At 41.6% G+C, this 27,801-nt stretch overlaps 2 protein-coding genes across 3 annotated transcripts in view; one reads left to right on the forward strand and one right to left on the reverse strand.

The window, feature by feature from the left end:
• LOC107113875 (kinesin-like protein KIF20A) overlaps window positions 1–7,904 on the forward strand; it is a 26,314-nt gene extending 18,410 nt beyond the window's left edge. Inside the window, exons 14-18 of the mRNA XM_015415268.1 lie at window positions 901–1,062; window positions 1,580–1,685; window positions 1,764–1,834; window positions 2,359–2,478; window positions 7,623–7,904. Of these exons, the coding sequence (XP_015270754.1) occupies window positions 901–1,062; window positions 1,580–1,685; window positions 1,764–1,834; window positions 2,359–2,478; window positions 7,623–7,904 (741 nt within the window). The remainder of the gene's footprint in view (window positions 1–900; window positions 1,063–1,579; window positions 1,686–1,763; window positions 1,835–2,358; window positions 2,479–7,622) is intronic.
• A 5,660-nt stretch (window positions 7,905–13,564) lies between these two features.
• The window catches only part of LYN (LYN proto-oncogene, Src family tyrosine kinase), a 31,682-nt gene continuing 17,445 nt past the window's right edge, over window positions 13,565–27,801 (reverse strand). For both annotated transcript variants that reach the window (XM_015415270.1, XM_015415269.1), the window contains exons 10-12: window positions 22,412–22,565; window positions 20,571–20,702; window positions 13,565–15,448 (exon numbers count right to left, since the gene is read on the reverse strand). In XM_015415270.1, coding sequence (XP_015270756.1) covers window positions 15,246–15,448; window positions 20,571–20,702; window positions 22,412–22,565 — 489 coding nt within the window. In that variant the 3' untranslated portion in view covers window positions 13,565–15,245. The remainder of the gene's footprint in view (window positions 15,449–20,570; window positions 20,703–22,411; window positions 22,566–27,801) is intronic.

Genomic DNA, 27,801 nt, shown 5'->3' on the forward strand with positions numbered 1-27,801 from the left:
GAGGCTTAAGATTGGCGGTGTTATCCCTTTTGAGACGGAGGAGGGTTGCAGAATTTCGAGTGAACGTCTAAGAAGCCATCAAGACTTTAGAGAGAATTAGAATAGATGTAAAGGCAGAAGGACTCTGAAAATTGCCCTTATGAAGAGAGCTGGAGGAGATGCTCTGGAAATCTTCTCATAACAAATAATAAACTAACACATAAGCTTAGAAAGACAGGATCTCACAAAGTATATTGTATTGGGTTTTTAGTTTAGTGTGGGTTACTTTTCTTTCTCCTTAGTTGTAGTTCCCCTTCCCTTATTTTCTTTGTAGTTTATGTAGTACTATTAAAAAAATAAAAAATCCCCCCGGGGTCTTAAAAAAAAAAAGATCTCCCCCATGATGCTCAAGGAGTTACCTAAGGTACTCTCCTTTAAGTGCCAGCCCAAAGCATTTTGTTTCTATCTTTTAAAGCTAGTTTTGTGGATCATTTCTAGACTGAGGACTATCTTTTTAAGCTGCTGCATGTTCTATATTTTCATGTTGTAATTTACTTGAGCTGCTTTGAGGAAATCTCTGGAGAGATTACTACATTTTATAAATAAATAATAGTTTGTGAAAGGACTGGTTTTTCTGCTGAGAAACTCTCACAAGGGCTACAGCCACCTTGAGCCAAGGGGAAAGAGAGGGCATAAATACTGAACTCCTTGCCACCCTGGCTGTGATGTAAATTTGCCCCCTCCCCCGCCCAGGGCTGCTTTTAAACATTAAAGAATATATGACCCAATCACAGATCTCCATTGCGTCATGTAGTTTGACTTTTGATGTAGCAGAAGGACCTGTGCAGCACAATTGAGGGTAATATTTACTAAGCCCTTAAAAGTGTTCTGTAATTCTCATTGCTAACCCTATCCAGTAAGCGCCTGGAAGATATGAAAGAAAGCTATGAAGAGAAACTGGAGAGTAAATTTGAAATGTACAAGGAGGCTATAAAGAAGCATGCATATATGTGTGCAATGGAGCAAATTGAAGAGCACTATGTTCCAGTTGAAGAGTTCATAGCTGAACAAGCAAAAGTTGAGGTACGTCTTCTGAGAAAACTATTTGTGCTGACTTAGACCAGTGCAGATATTGGCATTTTAAAATCGTATCCAAGAATTCTATTAAAAGGTGGGAGATGGAAGCTGTGAGATTTTTTTCCCAAGTTGTCAATCTTGGCAGTTTTGACTCTTCCTGTATTTGAATTGCCTGTGCTGCATGAATACATTGACTGATGTCACCTAAGACTGATTGTCCAGCAGCATGAGCTGGATTCTACCAAGAAGGCTTTAGAGATGTGAAAAAGCTTTAAATAACTTTTAGTACAGAAGTCCTATTTAGACTGGCACAAAATTAAAATACTTTGCGCAGTATTTTTATTAAGGAAATAATAAAGTTAAAGACAATTGGACTACTGGCTATGAGGTTAGCATAATTTTTACAGGTTTTTCTTGGCATAGGAGGGAGAAATGCTTCAGGTAAGAGGCTGAAACTATCTTGGTGTTATCAAAGAATATTGATAAGATGTATAGACTCTCAAAGCCTATGTCATTGTTCAAGGATCGAGAGATGAAAATACAGCAGCTGAAACTAAAGTTTGGAGAGTCCAATGCCTTTACTTTGGAAAGTCCTTATTCAGATACCACAGAGGGGGAAATGAATCCGGGTAAGACAATATTTTACATTTGTTGTTTCTACTATTCTCCAACATCTGGTACAAATATTCTTAACCTTTTTATTACAGATGTTAAGTACAAGATGATGATGCAGAGAGCTTCAGATACCTTGTCAAGGCAGTGTGAGGAGAAAGATGAGGTAACTTTCCTTGTTATTACCAACAGTCACTTGGACTTTGTGGATTGTATCCAATGAGCCGTAAGTAGAACATTTTAGCATAATATTTTTTTTTGGGGGGGGGGAGCTCTGAGCAAGTGAACAAAAGTTGCCACTCCTCAACTGGTTAATACCTAGCCAGCAGAGGTACTGTTTTGTTGAATGCATCCCTATTATCTGTAATTGCTAGTTGTCAAGCATAGTAACCAAATGGAAGGTAGAAGTGGAGTTTATTAAGTTGCACATAAAACTGCAAATATGTGGAAGATTTTATACTGTAGTCTTTCAAATGACATATCCTATTACAAGATATACCTATTAGGGATATTGGGCTATTAGGGAAGGGCTAGAATCCTATTTTCCCCACCTATCAGATTTGATATTATTTTATTAGTTAAAATATTATAAATAGTAGTTAATACTATTCCTTTTAAGAGGGTTGTTCCATATCCATTTCTCCTTCACATTTACAATGTTTTAATAAGAATAATCATCTTGTTTTGCAGTTAATCAAATCGCTGAAGCTGAAAATGCAAAAATTAAATGAAATGTTACAAGAGGCCAATGATGTCTATAAAAAAACGGTTGAGGAGAATTATAGACTGAAGCAAGTGATCATGTTCAAGGTTGGTCATGTTTCTCTTAAAGCTGCATTTCAACATTTGTGTACTGTGCTTGACTAGTTCTAATTCTGCTTGTAACTGCATTATATTTCTTAGCATTAGCATCACAAAGGAACAGAAAGTGGTGACATACTAAATTGACCAGGCTAGTAAAATACGATTTAGCCACATAACCTAGGTTCCCTTTAAGCTGCGCCAGGCTGCACCAATTTACCCCGGCCAGCGCAGCAATTTTTACCGCAGTGCAGGAGAAGGGAGGGTTCCCTTTCAAATTGGTCTGCCTTCCAAGTTGGCCTTCCAATTTTCTGCCTTTCAAGCCCCACCCCCAGAAGCCTTCAGTGGGGCTGGGGAGCAGCAACCAGCACATGCTCACCCCCGCCACCGCCACCAGCACGAGTCAGAGTAAGTTAGGGTGGTGGGGATTGATTGGGGGAGGGGAGTTCCCTTGGCTTGCTCGGGTTTCCTTTTTTTAAAAAAACCATTTATTTTCAAATTTTTACAATACAAGTTATATCATACACAGTACATATCAGTTTTCGGAGTTTCTCTAAACGTTTGATTCAAACCATTTATCTAATTTTTTCCATCTTTTTTTAAACAAGTCTTCATCTTTTGCCAACATTATCATATTTAATTTGTCCATCTCTCTTATTTCCATAATTCCAAGCAAGCCGGCTCCTGGAGGGGAGGCAGGGTGGTTTAAACCGCCTTCCTTTCCCTTGGCTTGCTCGGGTTTCCCCCGGCTGCAGGGAGGTCGAGCAAGCCAGCTCCTGGAGGGGAGGCAGGGAGGTTTAAACCGCCTTCTCTTTCCTTGCTCGGGTTTCCCGCAGCTGCAGGGAGCCTTCTAGGTCAGAAAGGGAAGAGTATGACCACTAAGGATAGGGTTTTGTAAGTCATAGCTTATGGCACCCAACAACACCTTGTTGGTCCCAAGCCATACAGGGCTTTAAAGGTCAATACCAGCACCTCAAATTGAGCATGGAAGGAAACTGGAAGCCAGTGTAGGTGGAATAAGACTGGAGTAATATGGTCTCTATGACCCACTCCACTCAACACTCTGGCTGCAGCATTCTGTACCAACTATACTTTCTGGACAGTCCACAAATGCAGCCCCACATAGAACACATTGCAGTAATCTAATCTAGATGTGACCAGGGCAGGACAGATTTCTGTACAGGAAGGGTCACAGCTGGCTCAGCAACTGAAACTGGTGAAAGGCACCCTGGCCACTGCTGCCACCTGTTTATCCAGCAGGAGGCCTCGGTCCAAGACCACCCCCAAGCTATGAACCTGCCCCATCAAGGGGAGTGCAACCTCTTCCAGAGCAGGGTATGACCCATTTCCTGAGTCAGACTTTCCTCCCACTGATAGTACCACTGTTTTGTCAGGATTACGCTTTATCTTGTTAATCTTCATCCATTCCAAAACTGCCTCCAGGCACCGCTTTGTAGTTTCCACAGCCTCCCTAGGATCTACTGGTAGCGCAAGATAGAACTGAGTGTCAGCTGCATATTGGTGGCAATTCAGACTAAATCGTCGGATGACCTCTCCCATTGGCTTTCCATATATGTCCCTCTTTCAACAAGATGGAACCTTGGGGAACCCCATAGGCCAAGGGGGCAGAACAGCAGTCCCTCAGCACCATACTCTACCCTCAAGGCAGGACCAGAACCACCACAGAACAATGCCTCCCAATCCAGTCCCGAAAGGCTATCCAGAGGGTTACCATGATTAATGGTATCCAAAGCTACTGAGAGGTCCAGGAGAATTAATAGGGTCTCACTCCCCCTGGCCATCTCCAAGTTCATGTCATCCATCAGGGCAACCAAGGCCATTTCAGTCCCATAACAAAGCTTGAAACCAGATGGAATGGATCTAAGCAATCCACTTCATTCCAGAATCTCTGAAGTTGGCCAGCCACCACTTGTTCTAGGGCTTTTCTGCATGGCAAAAAGCTTTCCCCCCCCCCCCCCAACTGATTGGTTCTGGTGCCATACTGTTTCAGTTTATCCCAATTTCCACATGAATTTTTGTGCCTTTAGTTTTCATGTTATGCCCCCCTCAGTTTTTTTCAGCTCTTTTAAGACCACTTGTATCCTGATGTTTTTCTGGAAGCCAATTTTGAGTTGACTTTCTTCTAGTGTGTAATGTGCATTTTTTCCAGCCACCTCCAGCTCACTTTTCAATTATTGGATGCTTGTCATCACTAAACCAGTCTTGCTCCCCCCCCCAAGACAAGTGATTTCATTTTTTAAAAAGGCCCTAAAATATTGATATAATGCTGTAATGTTGTAATAATAGTTTGAGGGTTCTCTAAATTCCCAGCTTTTTCATTAAAAAGTAATTCTTCAGTCATTTCCTTTGTGGAGATTTGCCTTGTACTTATATCTCTGTGAGGGAAGAGACTAGGGACTTATTTTTTTAATGAAAGCTTGGAAATTCAGTTAACCTGATTAAACTATTGTTACAACAATGCAGCAGTATATCAGTATTTCAGGGCCTTTAAAAAAATTAAGAGAAGGTGCTGTGATACCACAGATGACACCAATGAAGACAGCACCCTCCCTTGAAAATTATTTAAGCCATGTGCAGAAGAAAATAAACTGACTTGACAACTATAAAAATGCACAGGGGGGCAGACATGCAGAAGAACCCTGCCCAAACTAATTCCAGTGCTTGTGGAATGACTCCCAAGAAAATCAGGAGTAACTCAAGCATGTGGAAAAGGTCTGGGATAATGTTAAGACTTTGTTATTGCCAAGGCATTTACTGTATTTACTATTTGTTGAGGTATAAGACTTGTGTACTTACCTTTGATTGTTTTTGTTTTACTGTTACTATGTCCACTGTTTAATTCTTCATATATGCTTGTTGTTGCTACTCTGTGGTCAGTAGTCTGTTTAATATTACTTTTTTTACTTGACTGTGGCTACTGGATTTGATTTTATTTTCTGCTGCTCAGTAGTGGCTTTTTTACTATGTATGGCTTAGGTCAGACATCATGGGGAAACCATGATTTTATTATTTTCTGAAACTGGAATTTAGCTTTCAGACAATCATTCAAACCGTAGTTTGCATTTGTTGGTTTTATCACTTTGTATCCTGGAAGGGTATCACCAGAGAACAGGTCAGGTTTAAACCAACATATCTGCGTCAGAGATCACATTATACCACATCAGAGTTGAGAGATCACATTAAACCACAGTTAACATCAACTGTGGTTAATAAATGAACTTCCTGGCAGAGTGGAGTGTCCTGGATTCAGACAATCACACTAACCAGTTTTCCATGAAGTCTGAATTGAGCCACTGTTGGAATGGACTTTACCAACCTCTCTGTCTACCCCTTTTACTTTTGTAACCTTGCCAGTTTCTTCCTCCTCACTCCAGCCTCATGTGATCTCCCCCCGCCCCCGTGCTGGTTACCAGATCTCCATCATTGCTTTTAAGAAGAAGGTAAAGACAGAAAATGACTCTGTTCAACTAGCAGAATGCTTCTGGCATCCTAGTTTGGTGTCGTGGTTAAGTGTGCGGATTCTAATCTGGAAGAACCGGGTTTGATTCCCCACTCCTCCACTTGCACCTGCTGGATGACCTTGGGCAAACCATAGTTCTGGCACAGCTGTTCTTGAAAAAGAGCAGTCTCTGTCAGAGCTATCTCAGCCCCACCTCCCTCACAGTGTCTGTTGTGGGGTGGTGAAGGGAAAAGAGTTGTAAGCCGCTCTGAGACTCCTTTGTGTAGTGAAAGGCGAGGTATAAATCCAATCTCCTCCCCCCTCATTGTATCATTGTTATACATTGATTTGTACAATTTTAATAGGGAGCTGAGGTATATTATATAGTATTTCAGAATAACCTCAACTATAGCAGGAGTTGTATATCACGAGTAAATAGATTACTGGATACCATAGTAAATAGATACCTTTGGTCCCGGTCACACGGGCAGGAAACCGCGGGGGGGAAGTGTGGCAGTTTGCCCCGGGGCAAACTAAGGCGCGGTTACCTGATCAGACCTCCCGTGGAGGTACTGTGGAGGTTCCGTGGGAAAGGAGAGGTGCCGATCGCAGGACAATCCCACGCGCAAAAACGAAGTGCGCGGTGCGGCAAACTGGAAGGTTTTTTTTTGTTTACACCATGACTGCGCATGCTCCGTTGTGTGCTTTTGCGCATCCACAAAGACTTGAAGGAAAAAAAAACTTTTTCGCCAGGGAACATGGGCGGGCGCCGGATGCCACCGGAAACGCGATCAGACGCCCGCCCTTGCCCCGCGGTTTCCGTAAACTAGTACCTCGGAGGTACTAGTTTTTTGCCGCGTGGTTTCGGCAGGAAGCCTCGTTTGAGCCACGGGAGTGCTACACTTCCCAGATGTGCCGGTGAGATCGCGCCTGGAAAACCCGCATGTCTTCCGTCTGACTCGCATGGCTAATGTTCCGTGTGACCGCAGCCATAGTATCTTTTCCTTGATACGCAAATAAAGAAAGCCCTGCAACTACTAATTTCAAGTTGGCCTCTGCAATGCTCTGTATTCCAAGGTAGTATTCCAAACATCCAGGTAGACCATTCACTCAAGTCAGCAAGGGCTTCTGCAGGTGCCAAGTGCCAACCTGCAGATGGGGGAAACCAACAACTGCCTGAACGTGTGCTTTTTCTGTTGTGGCTCCCGCCTTGTGGTGTGGTTTGCCTGAAAAGGTCAGGAAAGCTCCCACTTTCCTGGCTTTCCACAAACTGTGCAAAAACGAACTGTTCAAAAGATCTTTTCTACACCAGTAATAGGGTTGCCCTGTACAAACTTGCTTGGATAAATGACTAAGGACTGAGATCTATACTGCAATCTATACTTACTGTAAGTAGGATCCTATTTATGTAATTCTGTATCATTTGCTGTGTTACGTGAAGACTTATGCTATGCTTCATTCTCTCTAGTGGTTCCAGACTTCTACAATCCTAATGCATTGGTTATTGAATGTCCTGTTTTGTCGATTGTACTGACTCTCTATGTGTCATCTGCCATGGGTCCCTGTGAGAAAAGGCAGACTATAAATATGTAAATGATTTTTTTTTTTAAAAACTGGCCTCATTGTAGCCCAAGGGTATGATTAAGTAAATTTCATGAATAACCTTCTAATGTATATGCAATGCTTCCAATAGGAACAAGAGACTGAAGGTCTCCAAACCTGGGCTAAACGTGTCCATGAACTTGAAGCCACAGTATCTCTTCTACAAAAAGAACTAGATGAAAGCAAGAAGTTTCTTAATGTGGACGATTTTAAACATCGAAAATCCAAGAAGGGGTTTTTTTCAAATCTTAAGTATACAGTAGCTGAGGTTCCTAAAACAAACAGCAAAGACTCAGAAAAACTTAATTGGTCGCCTACAGTGATGTGTAAGCAAACAGTGCATAAAGTAAAAGAATCGCTTCAGTCTTTTTAGGTGTGTTTGTCACTACAGAGGCTAACAAGACATTAAATTGCGGGGGGGGGGGTAATCATGGAAGATCACAGGAGAAAAACAATGAAGGCAGGCTAAATGTCACTATAACTTGAAGAGAAACAATTTTACCTCTCTGTTCTTTAGATAGGAAAACCGTATTGCTATGTATTTAGCTTTTTTGGCAGTATATAAATTGCAGCAGGTTCTCTGCACCTATATTATTTGAGAGACTTGGCATCAAGAATAGGAGAGTACTTTTTAACACACCCCCCTTTTGCAAACCTTACATGGATGAGTTTTAAGAAATGAAGCTGACATTCAGATTTATATCTTGATTTCATGACTAATACAAGCATGTTGAAAAGGTTAAATTCAAGGTTGAAGGTTGAAAAGGTTAAATTCAATGACTGAACATTTTTTGTCTGTATGAAGGAATGTGTCAAAATCCTTTCTTATATACTTACTAATAAATATTTTCCAGTTTTTTACCTGATCAGTCTGTTCCTAGGATGTAAATACAAAGTTGAGATTTGTGTATCAGTGAATGTATGATCCCCAATTCTTCTATCAAGTTTTTGGCTTATATTTAGTATACGAGTCCTAAGTAACACTATATAATCAAAAGATCTTCTGAAGATTTTACCTCTGTTTCCCTTCTTTTTCACATTTTCATAGTTAATCCTTTAGGAAGTCTAAAGGTGACCTTGGAAGACTAAAGAATGAGAACTAATCATTGAGTGTGAGTGGGTCCTAGACACCAAACTCTACCAGCTTGCCACAAACAGTAGCTCTGTTCACAAGTTAATGAATGTGCATACAGTCCATGTATGGTGTGTCTTTTCTTTATACATGCATTGAGCAATTCTCACATTACATTTGACACATACAGCAGAATGCATTGAAACCCCCACATTTACCCAGGCACCAGCCCCCAGTTTCATTGATAAAATGAATGCACACTTTCTAACGAACAGGGGTACACACACCTGTAGGCTGTAGATGTGTTCATTGTAAAAAGTGAACAGGGCTACTATCTCCTACAATCAAGGACCCCCTAACCTGCCTCACTCGTGACCAAGCCCTGGCTGAAGAGACAATGACTGTTAACTTGTTTTTTGCTCTGACTTCTTCCTCCAATCTGCTTTCTGTTTTCTAAGATTTCTGCTGGTTGTTACTGACTCACTGCACATTCCAAGCAACATTTAAAGAAAATTGGTAGGTGGCAGAGAAAGGGTAGGACTTTGACCTGTCAGTCACAAGATTGCTATAATAAAGTCACAGAAGACAAATCTATCAATGGTTAATAGTCATGACAGTTAAATTGGGTGTCCCTGTTCAGTTGCAGTTGGCTCACTCTCTCTCTCTCTCTGTGTGTGTATGAATGAGAGCAGGACATGGACAATGGAGAGGGCTATCTAGCAGGAGCAGTTTTATGTTGTTGAAACAATAACCCTGTTTCTCTCATTGTCTTTCAAGAAAAATCTTTCTATCATTTATTTGCTCATTATTACAGGAGGGAAAGAAAATGGCAGAATGCAAACAGCTGCATTTGTGCCTCAACAATGAGTTTCTTTTTATTTTTTAAAAAATCTGTGCCAACATGCCATTCCACCCAATGCATGGCCCCCACAGTGGTAAACATTAAAACATTCCAAACATTAAAACAGCATTTAAAATACAAATATATAAATATAAAACAAATAAAACATGTATAAACGCACAAGGGGAGGACTAATAAGAGTTAAAGAACACCAAGACAAAGAAAGTCTTCACTTGCTGGCAGAACACAACAATAGATGGAGACAGACAAAGCTCCCTGGAAAGGAGATCCAAAAATTTTGACATCACAACGAAGACCTTTTTCATGAGTTGCCTGTCTAGCGAGACCACTGAAGATGACTGGAGCAGTTAGATAGGTTCATATGAGAGTAGTAGGTTCCTGTTATGCTGCTATTCTCAATAGTTGCTGTGCTTTTACTTTCTGTTATAGAAATGAACAAGTGTTGGCCCGCAATACTCATGGAGGGATTTCCCTCTCACTTTCTTGCCAGGCCCATTCCTAGCGCAACTCCCAGGCTTGCATCTCTGCCACCAGCAGGCCTCGTGTGACTCCCAGGTTGCAGCCCTGCAGCAGCATGCCCAGTGTGGCTTCCGGACTGTGCCACTGGCAACACGCTGAGCCCAACTCCTAGGTTGTGGGGCTCCTGCCAGCCCAAAACAGAGCCCTGGACTGCCGGCTGTGTGGCTGTTGCTGGACCCAGTGCAGAGATTTGGTCTGTGCCTCCACTGCCCCCTGTGTATTTTGGAAATGTTCATATTTTTCTGCAAACCCGGGGAGTCCCCCAAGTTTGCTGAAAAATCTGTTTAGTGTCTGTGTGGCACCACTACATGGATTTAAACCAGCTGCAGATGGGGACCACATGTCACTAATGGTATATAGTAATCAAATGGTTTGAACACTCAAGGAGAACAGTGGAGCTAATATCAGAGAGGAGATGCATCCACCACCCTTTTTATGTGATCGCCAGCATTTTTTCTTATTTTTTCACCAACTGCTGTTTTAAACAAGAAGGTTAGTACAAATAATCTCTCATATCTCAGATCATAAAATGTATAATTGTTCTTATGATTCTTAATTCTAAATTTAGATATCAAAGGAAAAATAGCAATCAACATATTCAGAGGTGTTTTGTGCTATAAAATAATAGAGATGCCAAACCTTAAGTCTGGCCACCTTTTGAAAAAATAATATACTGGATGACAGTCCTTTCAGTAGAGGTAATGACTTTAAAAATTTTAAAGAATATGCAGCATTTTTTGTATGAACAAACTAAGCTACTGCTACACTAAAGAGATTATAGCTAACAGCAGGGGTCGTTTCGTAGAAAAAGAGCTAGGGGAACTCATTAGCATAACTCATTAGCATATGCCACACCCCCTGACATCACCGGAAGTGTGTCATAAGGCCACACCCCCTGACATCACCGGACATGTGTCATAAGGCCACACAGCCCGCCCCCAACAGTCCTGGCTGCCGCCGCCGGCCTTGCAGCTCCACTACCGAGCCCCATGAGGGGCCCGGCGGTGGACCTGCAAGGCCGGCAGGAGTGCAAGGAAACCCTGTGAAGGCCCTCCCTGACCCCAGGCAGGCAGGAGTGGGGAGAGGCAGGGAGGAAGCAACTTACCCTCCCTCTTCTCCTGCCTCCTCCTGGCTGAATGAGGACCGGAAGCGGGGCAGCCGGAAGCAGGGGGCGGGGCTTCGTCATGTGCCCCACCCCGCGTACCTCACCCGGGGGAACTGCGATCCCCCGCGAAATTACCTCTGGCTAACAGTATTGATCCAGTCTCCAGGTGTCCTTGCAAAGCTCTGGAGAGCTTGGCAGCCCGAAAGCCCTTTGTCTAGTGGGCCACAGGAGATGAGATTTGACCTTGCGTGTTCCGGTACGTGATTAATGTAATGTCACAGGCCTAAGTAGATCTGAGCTATGGCATCATTATGCATGGTTAGAAGCCACGAGGCAGATGCTTTTGGATCATAAATATAACCTGGAACAGTGGAGTGTTTGTTGGTATGTAAGGAAGTCTTAAGGTTTAAACCAATGAGACATTTTGAGAACATTTAGAAATGCATGGATTTCTGAATCCAGGTTAAGATTGTTATCAATCACCTTTAATTCCCAGAACTGTATAAGCTTACTTTCCCAGCCTGTGGAAACACTGGAGTAAAACTGGGAGAAAAGCTAGGACCATATATTCAACTCCTATGCTGCCTATTCCTTCAACCATAAATAGAGGACTGATAAAGAAAAAGAAAAGTGATTTATGTACTGAAGGCATGTTTGCACAGCTTGTTCAGGGCTTGGGCAACCTCTATCAAGACTATATGATATCAGGTTCTTTGTTAAAGACAGGTGGCAGGCAGCATATATACTATAGCCAAATGAAGAACAGATTATAAGATTATTGTGCTAAAAGGACAGTTATGGCTGAAGTGACAGCAACACTTTTAAATATTAAACAAAGTGAAGTTTTTACATTCATAGTATGGTTTCATCCATTAGGAAACCACCAATTAATCACCAATCCCTATCTTGTGTGTGCCTCTGCCTTCTGACGTTAGCCTAAGCTATATGAAATTTTCATCTTTTCTTTTACTATGCTACTGTTCTCTCAAATTGAATCATATAGCACATGCTGTTCCCGAAATTTCCCAGTTTGCATCTAGAATTTCTCATGTGTCAAAACTATTTACAGTAGCCTGATACTAGATCTATAAGGGATGATGATACAGTATATTTTGAAATATAGTTTGTTGCTAACTTTTGGCACGTTGCCCACCTCAGAGGTTCCACATCTAGATTTAGGATGAATATTACCAGCTTGCTACAACCATTCTTAGTCTGCAGAAAGTTTAGGGTTGTTAATTAGTTGGGGGAAGTATTCTTTGATGATTATTTGTTTTCAGTTAAATTATGTATGCTCAGTGCACAGGAAAGTTCCAGCTTGTCATGCTGGTTCTTAAATGTAGAGATTCCTTTATGTAGTTGAAACATGGCTGATCATGCTGTGAATATCTTCTGCCATCGAGGCTGACAGACTCGTACATTCAGTTTTTAAATTATTCAGAAGCTTTACTGAAAAGGCAAGCCACGTGAAAAACCACCAGCCCCTCTTGTAAAAAACTTAGCTCAGGTTCAGATGAGTAAATGCTTTTCAGACTTTGAAAAGCAAACAACTGAAAATTGAAGATGCCTTAAATTGTGCCACGTAGCACTTAGAAGCAGGTTCTCCATTTTATATAGACCTCACATTTAGCTTGCCAGAGAGCTTAAGTAGGGATGCCAGCCTCCAGGTGGGACCTGGGGATCCTCTGGAATTACAGCTCATCTCCAGACTACAGAGATCCGTTCCCATGGAGAAAATGGATGCTTTGAAGGGTGGGCTGTATGACATTGTACCCCAATGAGGTCCCCGTCCTCCCCAGGCTCTACCCCCAAATCTCCAGGAGTTTCCCAACCTGGAGCTGGCAACCCTCCTCCCCCAACCCCTGCCAATGCCAAAGGGGACCTGGCAACCCTAAGGTTAAGGTTGGAATTGTTCATACTGGATCAAAAGGAATACGGTGGAGAAGTAATGGAGTCACTTTCAACTCAACAGAGTTATTACCCTGACCATAGGAAGCTGTCTTATACAGCACCAGTCTGGTCTACCAAGGTCAGCATTGTCTATTCTAGCAAGCGGCAACTCTCCAGTGTCTCAGGCGAAAATCTTTCAGCTCACTATTACCTGATCCTTCTAACTGGAGATGCCAGGGATTGAAGCTGGGACATTCTGCATGCAAAGCAGATGCATCTCACTGTGCTGACGCCCCTCCCCCATGCACTGATAGAGAAAGTATTTTATGCCATTCATCTCCTCCGTGGTATCCTAACAGTGAGGTAGACTGGGCTTAATAAATGACTGGCCAAAGATCACCCAAGTCACATTTCAATTTTATTACCATCTACCTCATTAGCCTTAAATTATAAATTGAATAATTTTATAAAAATAACTGGTTTTTAGCATTTCTAGTGTTTAAAAACTACAGTTCCCATGGTTTATTAGTTAAAGAGTAGCAACAACTTAAAGCATACAAGGGAATCTATTAAGTTCGGAATTTCAAGAATGCTTATTTATTAAAATCACCATGCCATGTAAATATTTACAGGTTGGCATACTGGGTATCAGTCTGCCAAATGGACTCCTTCATTCAAAAATAGTAAATAGCATGTTTATATATAAAATGGTGTTCACGCAACTGAACAGAATCATATTCCTTATAGCAACCAGCTTGTAAATAAGAATTTCCTTAATACTATTGTCTTCCCATTCTTATCATGATAAAGAGAAAACAGTCCGACTGAGGAAAAAGTAGAGGCACAGTGTAACAATGACCAAAAGTCAACTCTCATCCAGTTTCTGACTTGAATCCCGAACTTGTAGCCCTGAAGACTTCTAATCTGATTTTCCAAGTGCAATTGTTACCGATCTAGACAATGGGCTGGATCCTGTCAAACATTACACCCAGCAAATTCCCCCCTCCCCAACTCCACTTGCATGTTGTAGCCAGGAATCCACAATTCTCCAGGAGCAGCATATCAGGTGACAATGGGTAGGAGGAGGCTGGGAAGACAGGCTTCTGTGCATGGAGACTTTAGACTGGTTCCAAGCCTGTGTGCAAATATATCAGCTCTTTGATTGTACAAACAGCAAGCTATACTTCCTGAGACAAAATTTACATTTTAGTTGTTCCTTTTGTAACACTACATTTGACAAAATATAAAGAGTTAAGAATGAGAACAGTAACTACTCCAAAGTTGCTGTACAGTGAAAGCAGCTTCTTTGGCACTGTTAACCAACTGCAGCAAGATACATTTATCAGTAATTTAAAAAAATGTCTCTGGTAGAAATGTTTTATGAGCCCTATCAGTAGAAAGGATTTTACCAACCATTTACCTTTATCAAAGTGAGTTTAAACTCTTCCACATGTCACATGCAATGGTCTTGTATTAGTTATAAAATGTATTTCAAGTTCCATACACTGAACCTTTGAATAGGGAACTCTTCTGGTATTTAGGATAGACAGGAGGGGGAGTGATACCACAGCCATTTCTGTGCTTTAAACCATGATGACCAGCAGACAAACCTCAGCTAATCTTCTCCCCACAGGAGTAAAGGGATACAGAGCTTTCATATATTTTCTCACACAGCTGTAAAACATTAGGTAGGAATTTTAAGTAGACAAACAGCAGGAGGGAATAAGTTAAGTAGCTTCTGTTTCCCTTCTCATGTCCCTTCTTACCACTGTTCTTCTACTCCCAAGTGTAGCCCTTGAAGCTTCTGTTCAGTTAAGACACACATTCTGCCAGGAGAACATTCAGATGTTTCCTGTGCAAGATCAGATTTGGCCCGGATACAGGCCTTTTTATGATGCACGGTATAGCTGTGCCATTTGTTGCAAGTTCTGATTACCATAATGAACTTGCATTTGTTCATTGTGTTTGCAGTTGTTCCTTCATCATGTTTGGCATTGGTGTGGCTGTCTTTCCCTTTTGTCTTCTGAGTCAAAGCTCATCTCATCTGGATGTTTATTTAAGCAAAACGCAAAGGAAGCATTAATAGTGGACTTTAACCTTAAGCAGGATGATGATAATTTACATTGTTCATCTTCTTCCAGCTGAACTGCAGTTTTTAGTTTCAGGAACCACAAGTGATAAGGGTATTCCAGCATACCCAAAGTAACTGCCCTAACCATATTTTCTTATCCAAAGATTGTCAATGGGGGACAGAAGCTTCTTTTTCTTACGGCTGCTGCTGGTATTGTCCTTCTGTAGCTGTGTAGAAGTCATCGAGCACACTCTGTAAATATTCAAATGTTGGTCTCTCTTCTGCTTTATCTTTCCAGCAAGTTTTCATGATGTCATAGAGCTCAATTGGGCAGCCATCCATGCGTGGCATACGGTAACCCCGCTGAAGAGCTACCATTACATCAGAATTACTCATTCCTAAAACAATAAAAGCAAAAAAACTCCTTTAAGCTGTCTTATCTGCCATTCATTCATTCATTCATTCATTCATTCATTCATTCATTCATTCGATTTGTAGCCTGCCTCCCTTGTACAACAGGGTTCAGAGTGGATAACAACATTCATAAAACTAAAACTATTAAACAACTCTTACAATACTGTTTTGATCAATTTGATGGCACATAACAAAAAGCATGGCATAATGCCCCTTATCTAGAGAGGGAGTAAGTGACATACCATTAGCAAATAAAGAACAGCAGACCAGGGAGGGGGGAAAGGAAGAGGGGAGGAGGCCAGTCCTGACAGAAACCATTGCTGTCCTCAGCCATTGGCCTGGTGGAACATCTACGTCTTACAGGCCCTGTGGAATTGCACCAGATCCTGCCTGGCCCAGGTCTCATTCAACAAAGAGTTCCACCAGGCCGGGGCCAAGGCCAAAAAAGCCCTGGATCTGGTTGACAACAGCTGGATACTTTTTGGGCCAGGGATCACCAATAAGTTGTTATCCACTGAGCACAATGATCTTTGGGGGATGTACCAGGAGAGGTGGGCAGAGCAAAGGGTTTTACATTTTTAAACAAGGAAAGATGAGGGCAGTGTAGACAATTCAGGTCAAACAAGTGGGTAATCCACTTGCAAGGGGAACATCTCTTTCCCCCCATAAAGCCAGTTTGGTGTAGTGGTTATGTGAACAGACTCTAATCTGGGAGAACCGGGTTTGATTCCCCACTCATCCACTTGTAGCTGCTGGATGACCTTGGGCAAGCCATAGTTCTGACAAGAGCTGTCCTTGAAAGGGCAGCTCTTGAAAGAGCTCTCTCAGCCCCACCTACCTCACAGGGTGTCTGTTGTGGGGAGGGGAAGTGAAAGGAGTTTGTAAACTGCTCTGAGACTCCGAGTGAAGGGCGGGGTATAAATCCAATCTTCTTCATATCCCCTCTGCCACTGTTTTCCCCCATTCTCTGGCAACTCCCTCTCCCCCTTTCCTGCTTCCTTTTCTCCTTCATATACACTAAGGTACCTTTACCTTCAGCTTTCTCTCCTACTCTACCCCAACAGCATCTTCCCAAGAAAAAGACTGGTCAGGCTGCATAGCAGTTGGGCCCAGTTGTGCAGTGCGCCAGACCAAGCTGAGTTGTGTGGATAGAAGGGGTGCACACACACACACACACACACACACAAATCAGTATTTTTAGATTTTGAGTAAACCAAACCTGAAATATGCTAGTATATACTGATATTCCCAAATCCCAATATCAGTATGACAGACCAACATCTTCAGATCTGCTCAAGTTTTGACTTCATGATCATACTTATGTAAACTTTTTTATCTTTTATGGTAAAATTGCTTGACTAGCAACAATGCTACTGAATATAAAATTTTAAACAATTTTCCAAAATCATTTCTCTGATTTATAGATTGTTTCTACTTCATTATTAAAACTGCACACTTTTACCTCTGATTTGCATTTTTAAAATTAGACTCCAACAAGCTTTCTTCAGAAGAGTACATCATAATCTAATCCCAGTAACAAGGGGGGAGATCCCACATTTTTTTTATTTATTTATTTATTTATTTGTGAGATTTTAATTCGGGCATATGTGATAATGGGAGAAGAAAGGAAATTTATAGCCCTTTTCATACATTTGATTTTGGTGCTCCAACTGTGCACTGGCCACAATCCCCCAGATATATGTGGTCACCCATTTGAATGAATGGGAAAACACACACATTTTCCGTGTACATACAAATTTGGTACATGCAAACAGATTGGATTTGTTGTGATTCTGTGCTCTGACATAAATCTTGTTAAGCTTGCACTGCCACAGTGGAACTGGTTCTGCTGGGCTTTCTTTACACTGCAACTGGTTGTGCTGGGCTTGCAAAAAGGCCCCCTTTCAGTTTGTACTGCAGAGATTCTCTGCTTTGACATTAGTCCTGTTAAGCTTGACTAGTCAAAGTGGCACTGGTTCTCCTGGGTATTCTGTACATTGCAACTGGTTGTGCTGGGCTTGCCAAAATGCCCCTCCCCCCACTTCCATTTCAACTGCAGAAATTAGCTGGTTTGATTTCTGGTTCTGTTTGGCTTGGCACATTGCCTTGTGGTTCTGCTGGGATTACTCAATTCTGAAATGGTTCTGCTGGACTTGATGTTTGTTCTCAGTGATTGCTACTTGCAGGCATGGCTCTTTGCCTGGAAGCAGCTTGAAGGGTTCTCCCCACCAAAAAAAAATAATGGAGAATGGCTGGGGCACCCTGTTCAGGGGCCCATAAAATTGGACCCCTTCATCCGATTGACTTGAAACTTTGAAGTTATTTAGAGGACAGACACAGGAAGCTCCACTGCAATTTTTGGTGCCTGTATCTTTAAAAATAACTTCACTAGTCATTCCCCATAGGGAATAATGGACCCTCAAAAATTGGAAACCCAAAAAACCCCTGAATTCGGGAAAACCAGAACCTCGAAAAACCCTGAATTCAGGAATACCAGTATTTTTGGGGTCCAACATCCCTGAATCTGAAAAAAATTGCATTTTTTTGTTTTTGTACAATCTGAGCACAGACCACACTGAAAAATATATCTGGAAATTGTTTTCACAGGAACTGGTTCAAATGTATGATTTCAATAATTCAAATTAGTATCCATCCATGCTGTAAGCCACTTGATCATTTCAAATTATAAGGAATAAGACTGTTGATAAAATTTTGAAACCCCAGTTACTTTACCAACACACACACACACACACACACACAGAGTGTCAAAATTTCTTAATTACTCTAAATACCTGGAGACATTTAATACCTGCCAATTTTATTTCATATCTTTCAATAGACTCCATGGATGCTAATTCGAGATTTTAGATAGTCAGTTTTCAATAAATTGAGTGTTTTAACTGCTATTTTTTGTACATTTGTATAATAAAATCCAGTTGTTAGGGGTGTGCACTGAAAACAATTTCAGATCTGGGCTGGGGGCTGGATTTTTACCAAGACTGCTTCATTTCAAGTAGGGCATTACTGATTCAGGTTAGAGATCTGCGTGCTGCTGTCAGATTCTGGAGTTTTGGGGGGAGCATTCTATTCAATGGACAGTCTGGGGCAGCAGTCATTGAAGTTAACAGCACCAGATCCAGTCTGAATGCAGTCCTCTCTCTCCTTTAAAGACTAGGGTTGCCAGCTCCAGGTTGGGAAATACCTGGAGATTTTGGGAGTGGAGCCTGAGGAGGGTGAGGTTTGGGAAAGAGAAGAACTTCAAAGCGGCCATGTTCTCTAGGTGAACTGATCTCTGTCACCTGGAGATCAGCTGTAGCAGTGGGAGACCTCCAGCCACCACCTCCCAAATTTCTAGCACATTCAACAATAGGGCTCTGTTTTACTGGACCCCAAATTAGGCAAGTTTCCATGCACATGCACTGCAGACAGGATGTACTAGAATTAAGGACAAGAATGGCCTTTGAAAACAGTGGGAGGTGCCTGAAGGTCTACTGGTTATAATGGGTCCATATAGTTTCCCCACCCCTTATTTTCCCCAAGGCCTACCTGTTCCTATCACCAAAAGAAGGCAAAATCAGAACCTCAACTAAAAATACTTTTAGAGCTGCTTCATACAAAATTCTTACACACAAAACACTTCTGTCTGAAGTGCAGCCTGAGCTTTGATGTATTTTGCTTCATGCTCTTGTAGCAATATCTGCAACATCTGTGTGTGCTCACAAATAATAACATGAAGACTACATGCTACTTCCCAAACAGAACTGCATTCCTGTTAGCATTTTATAATGTGCAGAACACCCTAGATGAGTGAAAACCTTCAAAACTCCAACACACTATTCCACTATTTTCATTATATTGCATCAATACAGTTGCAAAGATCTCAACAATCTGGAGTTCTGGTTCCAACCCTTCTTTTGTATGAGAAATCTGTATACGGCCAAGCACTAGCCAACTTAACATTGTTCTTCCCATTGTACAAAGTAACATGCACACAGCTTTTATTCTTTAAAGAAAAGAGAATACGGACATGCTTAGAAAGAATAATCACATAGAACACATGTGTGTTCTCTTGTATCATATGATGAGTGTGTTTCCCATCTCCCATTGTACCCTATCCTACGCCACTAACATTGCAAAACGTCACTGGATTTTCTACACAAAACAGAAGTCCAGTGGCACCTTAAACACTCCCAACTTTTATTCCAGTATGAACTTTCATGAGATAGAGCTCACTTCTACAGAGTGTGTAATTATCAAGAAAGATCACTGGCATTAAGATGAGCTAGTGGTAAATCCATGTACTTCTAATTTGCTATGCCTGTGAAATATTCTTCACCTTTTTATAAATAACTCTGAAGTACCATGACAGGAAATTTGGAACCTGCAGATTCTAATTTATCATCTACAGGGAAGTTTTATAAAACTAATTTAAGAAAAATTTGCATTGTGTGCCCCTCTTGCTGTTCTCACAGCGTGTGGAATGTCTTGGCTTTATCATGCTCTGATTTACTACACTCCACACAAAATGGGATTTTAAACCTCTATTCAGTCCCACTTTCGAATTCTGTCTTGTGTTCACTGAGGATTCTGTATTCACTGAGGATTCTGTATTCACTGAGGATTCTGTATTCAGACATCATGATGACCTGAACCCTAATCAAACCAGGAAGTTCTGCACAAATCTCAATGCATGAAGGGAGATATGAAAATTGAGGGGCATGGCAACAAATTATATTTTATAAGGGAAATAAATAGGGCAGTAGCAAATGGAATTGTTCAGGAGGATGCTTTCATGAAGGGAACAGGGTTGTAGTTTATTGCACTGCTTATTGTATGAATTTTCTTGTTTTTTCTGTATTATTTATGAAGTGTCTTTTTAAATCCATTATTTTCTAATTCTGTCATCCAACTGTAGTCCCAGAAAGAAAGGTGGATTAGAAATAAATAAACCTCTGTAAACTTATGGACATGAAATTATTGCTATGCACTTTCAAAACTCTTTTTTAAGAGTTTGTAAGACTTGTATAGGTTTCAGTAAGAAAATACTTCGGTACCTAAGTAGAATGAGAGTACATAAAAAAGAGAAGAGAATAAAAAGGTACATACCTGGATAAGGAATTTTTCCATATGTAATGATTTCATATAGAAGAACTCCAAAGGACCACACATCAGACTTAATAGTAAATGAACCATAGTTAATGGCTTCTGGCGCTGTCCATTTGATAGGGAATTTTGCACCTAAGGAAGGGGTAAAAATTCATCTGAAATTACTGAGGAAGAGAATTGACTCAGAGGACAGTGGCTTTTAAGAAGCATTATGAGACCTGTTGCATGTAGACAGGTATGCTCTTCCCGTTCCTGAACTGTCTTCAGGCAAGAACTGACTTTCCTAATATGTGCCCCTGGATTAACAGTGAAGATGTTGTATGGCTGTTATTATCTCTGCTGTGGGTTCACACACGGCAGCTGCTCATGCAGCCCTCTCATTTTTCTTTCTAGCTTTTAATATGGTCCTGGCACTTAAAGAGAAGAAAACAAAAGTCATGTTTACAACTGCTGAAATGCTAACATGAAATCTGCATATGCACCTTTATCTTCGCTGAAAATCCTGGGCCAGAAGAGCCCCCAATACGAGCCCCACAGTGGTTAGAATAAAAGGAAGACTACAGCAGCAACACTGAGCTGGGAATATAAGGAAGGAGAAGCCAGGTGGCCAAACTCAGCAGCTGGGGTGGAGGCAGAAGAGGATGCAACTTACATTTTCCTTTATTATGTATGGAAATGCTCAATAAATTCAGTCAACCGCCAAAAAAACAGCCTCAGTGCGCATGCCAGAAGTTCCTGATTACCATTGGGTAACACCAATGGTGATGTACAAGGTACACATTCCTTAAAAAGAATCTTGCCCCCAAATTAATGAATGAGCTTTAAAGTCTGTTTTGTTAGACACTTTCCCATCCCAAGTGCATTTTTTGCAGCACACTTTACTGTGCATTTTGGTCTGTAGCCTTTGTAGAAAGATCATTTAAGAATTAAGAGCACCAGTGTCACCTAAGAGTTGAAGGTTGACTGTTTCTCCTAATTGAAACATATCTACTAGTGCTGATCAGTTTCAACTAAAATCACTCTCTCATTTATGTACAGCATATCCTGTGTAAGGGTGAGATTACATGGGATCCCTCTCCACTGTACGTACTCCTTAATGAAGCAAAGTATGATTGAACTATTATACAACATGCCTGAAAACAGGCCAGAGCAATCTGCTCTTATACTGTCTATTACTGTTTCAAATACTGCAAAGAAGCCATGACAGCTGCTTGAAGGATTCAAGCATTTGTACTCTGGATATGTTTAAAGAGGAAACGTTCCCTATAGAAATGTACAGGAGCTGCTTCAACTGTCACCAGACATTGTGCAAGTGCATTACACAAGGTGTCACTGTTTCCCTTAGAAAAGTTAAGATTCTAAAACTTCAAGAAGTTACCAGGATAACTAAGAGACATTTCCCACAATGTCTTCTGCTCGGAGAAACGTGCAGTGATAGGACACCCTGATCTCTCAAGCAGAAACAGAAGGACAATACATGACAATTTGGTGCCAGAGATTTAGAGAGGGGCAATTGGCTAGAGACAAGTGAGTAACTACTGGCAGTGCAAAATTAGTTTTAATTAAAATCTTCTGGAAACATGGCAATGTTTCCTTTAACCAGGTAAGAAAATAACAGTGTTCATAAATTCATGCTGTGTTGGTTGGTTAACGTACAGACTGTAATATGCAAAAGCTTTTGTTCTGAAGATCTGAAACAAGACAAGATGCCACCTTATATGATTTTTAAAATATACTACCATAGTTAAAAGTGTAGCAATGGCATTTGAAATATCAGATTCTTTTGTAAGAAATAGCCATTCATGGAACTGTTTTTATAAATATTATAAAGTGATACTTACCTTCCCTGGCTGTATATTCGTTATCTTCAATTACTCTGGCTAGTCCAAAATCAGCAATTTTGCACATTAGTGATTCTGAGACTAGAACGTTAGCTGCTCTCAGGTCCCGATGTATGTAGTTTTTCCTTTCTATATATGCCATACCCTCTGCAATCTGTACCAACAAGAAAAAAGCCTTCCATTTTTATATCACAGCACAAAGGTTGATGTGAAAGTACTGCTAACTGTATCTAAGATTTAAATCCGTCACGTGAAAAATAACGTATACATTTTCTCATATGTCGACATTTTCTCTTTTCAATTATTTACACCATTCATCTTTAAAAAAATAGAAACAGAAAAATAATTATGGACTGCAACAGTCTTTTTAAAAAGCACATAACTTCTTAAAGTATGAACTGCTTTGGCTTTTCCTGTTGCATGGATCTGTCTTCTTTCCTTCCTTCTTACCAATGATATTCCAGGAAAAGACCTCATTCATGTTACTGTATATTCAATATTCAGACGCATTCACCAGTGACTCAGTCAATGGCTGCACTCACACATGCTAAATAATCCACTTTCAATCCACTTTCCAACTGGATTTTGCCAGTTCTCAAAATTCAGTTGGAAACTGCACTGAAAGTGGATTATTTAGCATGTGAGATCGCAGCCAATATATTGTTAACATTTTAAAAATTACTGTGATGTGTATTTAAATGCATTCTGAAACCAAGATGCTGTCAGGAGGCAGGGAGTTCCAGTCTTTAATCTCCATCTCAAAAAATGAGCTCATTTTCTTCTCCATTCCAAAAATATGCTAGCCTTGTGTTTCGGAGTTTGTTACACTACAGCTGCTTCTGTCACTCTGCATCATAACAATGAAATAGATCCGTACTGAAATATTTGACTAATATATTGTCCCTTGAATCAAAGAGGTCAGTGGAATGAATAAAGGCTGGAAGTGCTGATGGCTATTAATCAGGGGGACATTCAGCAAAAACGTTTTAGTTCAGTTCCTAGTTTTGCTTTAGGTTCATTCAGGAAGTTAGGCAACAAGCAGTGTAATCAAGATTACCAATTAGATTAAAATACTTGCACACAAGCCAGGTTCATGCTTATAAATCAGTGGTACTAATCTGACTTCAATGCTATTTTTGCCACATATGAGAATATTAAAACTACATTCTACAAATAAACACAACATCTTGGAAAGCCTTTTAAATGCCCCTCAAGAAGCAGTCCTGTATTTGACATGCAGATCACCATTCATAAAACAAAAGTGTGCATTATCCTTGTTCCTCTTTTAGAGTGTCAGGCAATGGAAAAAAGCTGACAGCACTTCCCACCACAGTTATCACAAGACTGAACACAGGTTTTTTTTAAAGAGAAATATTGCATGAAGCCAAACCCTTGCATCTGTGTATAATCTGTGAAACAAATGGGCAGTTTCTGTTTCTTGCTAATGCTGAACAGTGTTTGCAAGCAATTAACTAATAACATTTGCCTTTTAAAAACTGCAGAATTCACCTTGGGATGTGGCTGGATAATTTGACGATGTATGTTGTGGAATACTGACTGCTGAGGCTAAGGTCTCGAGTAACAGTAGTCTAGTAATGTCCTTTATCACAATATATCACTTTTAAAATTAATGAATCTGTATGTGTCAGGTTCCACTGAGGTTGGGTCTGAGTTCGGGGCTGTCTCACCCTCCAGGGCTGCTTTAGCTGGGCAAGTGTCCCAGGACAGAGCTTCAGAATAGAGCAAGAGGAGGGGGTTTCTCTTCACCCACTCTGTGCTGCCAATTACCTATTCCCACATGCCAGGGAATGAGTCTGGCTCTTCCTCCCTGACTGGTCCTGGGCACACATTTTAAATGCTTCCCAAAGGAAGCCAACTCCAGGCTCAGCCAATGCCAACCCTAGCCTCAGCCAATCTTCTCTCCTCAACCCTGTCCGGGGGAGTGATTGGCCTCTGGGCCAATGGATTCTTGACTTGGATTGGTGAATTCACTGGCCCTTCCCCCTGGACATCTTTAAAGAGCTGGCTGCCCCACCCAATCTATGTGAGCCGCCCTGAGCCCGTTCATGGGGAGGGCGGGGTATAAATATAATAAATAAATAAATAAATAAATAAATCTTCTCTAAGAAGGTCAGTGCTGCCTGTCCCTCCCACTTTGTCAGAGCTTCCCTGGGTCTCAGTGCCAGGGTCATATCTGGTAGGAACTCGGGTGGGTTGGCTTTTAACTGCTGAGAGCCAGCTGGGCTCCTTCAAACTGGCTGACTCCTGAGTAGATTCCATCAAGGCCATGCCCTGCTGTGACCTGCCAGACCACAGCCCCAGCCTCAGGGTTGGCTGGCGCAACATGGCTTCAGTTGGGCTTGCAGTCCTTTGGGGTAACTGCAGGAGCAGAAGCGTTGACCCCGGATAGTATGGGGTGGCCAAACTGTGGCTTGGAAGCCACATGCAGCTCTTTCACACATAGTGTGCAGCTCCTGGCAGGGTGGCTGGGGAAGCAAAGGGGAGACATGCCTCCCTGATTGGTCTTCCCTTTCCTAGCAAGTGTTCCCCTCCCTAGGTAGGCTTGAGGTGTGTGTGGCGGGGGGAGCAGAGAAAGAAAGCAACTTTAACTTTAAATGCATTCTCAAAGCCTCTCCTCCTCCCCTGGCCAGCCGGCTTAGAGAAAGCATGTCTCTTCAAAACCCTTCTCCAAGCCAGCCGGTAGGGGGCGGGGCTTGGAGGATGCATTTAAAACTAAACTTGCTTTCTTTCCACCTCTCCCCCCCTCCCTCCCCCCATCTATTAGCTTCCTTCTTCCCTCCCTCCCGTCTCCTCCCATCTAAAGTTAAATGTGTTCTCCAAGCCCCGCCACACCACCTGGCTAGCTTGGTTTGGAAAAGGCATTTGTCTCTTTAAATTCCTTTTCCAAGCCAAGCCCGTGCAGGAGTGGGTATGGAGGGCTTGGAGAATACCTTTACAGTTAAGGTGTTCTCCAAGCCTCCACTCCACAGCCTCACTCACTGGCTTGGAGGCATGGGGGGTTTAGATTACACATTTAAAGTTACTTTCTTTCCACCTTCCAACACATTTCTGTTCTCTCTCTGTGTGTCTCTCTCTCCCTCCCTCATCTATTTTCTTTCTTTCTTTCCCTCTCTCTCTTCCTCCCACTCCCCCATCTATTTGCTTTCTTTGTTTCTGTTTCTGTCTTTCTCTCTCTCTCTCCTTTCTTTTCATCTCTTTCATTCTTTATACCTTTCTCTAGTAGCTCTGTTTTTCAGTCAACTCTACTGCAGTTATGCAGTCCATTGTATTGTGGAACAGGGCATACCTTAAGAGACAATCCCAGGAAGCTCATATAAGGCAAAAGCTTTCAAAACTTTCATGACATCCATTCAGATAGCCAAACAGTCAAGCCATTTCTTAATTCAAGCAGCAGCAGCTGCTCTTGGAATTGAAAAGGATTATTGCACTTTTAATGAAATTTATTTTTAATAGGGCATGAACTGGATCACAAACTAAAGTTTGTGATGAATTTTGGGTGGTTTGTGCTTTGTGAAGTCACGTTCATGGCAGGTCGTGGCAGGGCACGAACTGAACCACAAACCCATACGAATTGGGAGGTTGGTTCACAAACTGACCTGGTTTATCTCAGTTTGTGAGCCATTTAAAGTTTAAACGCCTGGTTTCTGCTCCCAGCGAAAAGCCACAGGGAGCAGAAATAAGGGGTTTCCAAACAGTCCCCGCTGCTCAGATGTTTGAAAGCCCCTGCTTTCTGCTCCCCAAACAACTGAGTGGCGGAGATCTCCACACTGCTCAGCTGTTTTTGTGAAGAGCAGAAAGCAGGGGTAAACCCCTGCTTTATGCTCTTCATGAACCACCACAAACTACACCAACATTTATGGAAATTTGTGGTGGCTCTTCAGCCTGAGAGAACTGGCTAAAACTCATGACAATCTTTAGTTCATTGCCCAGTTTGTGCCCATCCCTACAAAACAGGATTTTTCAGAAGCTGACTTCCAGCTGACTAGGGGATTAGTTACCACTTGGACAACTTATCTAGTTTATCTAGGTCTCAACCTTCCTAGGATATAGCAATTTTGGGGGAAGAGGGAGGGGAATCAGAAGTCAACTCTCAGCTGATTGGGGGATCAGCCTTGGAAGCTTTGCTGCCTGTCAGACTTGCTAGGACACAGCAAAGTTATTTTTTTTGGGGGGGGGAGATCGGAAGCCAGCTCCCAGTTTATCAGGGGATCAAGTGGGAGTGGTTTTTTGATGCACTCTCCTCCCCTCAAAGAAAGTGCTGCTGTACTGGGGAAAGTCTGAGGCAAAACAAAGTTAGCATTCGCAGCAGTTAACAGGTTATGAGCCAAACCAGCAGGTGTTTAAGCATCCCTGTTTTGTTGACAGGGGACAGTAAGGATTAGTTGGAAAGAGGAAAATGCATACAAACACAGGATAAGCATCTACATCTGGTTCTCGAAAAGAGATAAAACAACAAGTCGTGCCATGGTAATGTTCGAAACTAGAACACTCCAAAATTGTAATAAAAATAGAAGAAATTGCAGTCTGACATAAACAAAGATACAAATTTGCTAGCTAGCAGAATACAGTGAGATAATATGAAACAGAAGATTTTGTTACTTTGTTTAGTGTTAGGTCAAACTAAGGCTAATTTTTACATTAGGAAATTAAGGGCTGGTTCAAAGGATATTTGCTACAGGATTTTGTAGCATTCTGACAAGTAGTAAATACTGCTTTAAACAGGGTTTTCTTTAAAGAAAGAAAGAAAGAAACCCCACCCAAGCTTTGTGTGCATTGTCCTCACTTATAGTTTCTCTTTTCACTAGCTTTTAAAAAAGTAATAACTGGATAGCATGTGGTTGTTCTGACCAGCTGCTGCTTGTTCTAGAAAGAACAAAAGCCCTTTGCAAAAATAGGGAAGATGACAGCGATCTCTTGTGCACCCTTAACAGACTTCAAAATGTTACTCTTACTTTTTTGCCCAGCCCCCAGCATTAATTTCATTGTCTCTGTCCCTCTGCAGTAATTGGGTGTACCTCTACTCCTAGGAGGCCTTTATACCCCCTTGGACTGCTTTGGATAAAGGTAGATAAGAATTACACTGAACCCCCAAACAAGATGCTTCCTGTGTTACAATGAATCCAGAAGGAGAGGATCTGGGTAAAGAAATCCAACGTCTTGTGAGTTTTGCATCTGGACTGGCCAACAGCTAGTTGCCAGTAGCCTGGAAAATCTATGCTGCAGTTCAGGCCCTATGAAAAGCAGCAATGTGTCCTCCTGGGTTTGTAGAACTTTGCAACCTGTGATCCTACTCTGGTTTCATGAGTGTTCCATGGATCTAAGAATCAGTGTAAGACAACCCCACCCCTAGAGTTGATGAAGACAGGTGC

Source organism: Gekko japonicus, unplaced genomic scaffold (assembly GCF_001447785.1).
Source record: "Gekko japonicus isolate JY-2015 unplaced genomic scaffold, Gekko_japonicus_V1.1 scaffold382, whole genome shotgun sequence".
Taxonomy (NCBI): domain Eukaryota; kingdom Metazoa; phylum Chordata; class Lepidosauria; order Squamata; family Gekkonidae; genus Gekko; species Gekko japonicus.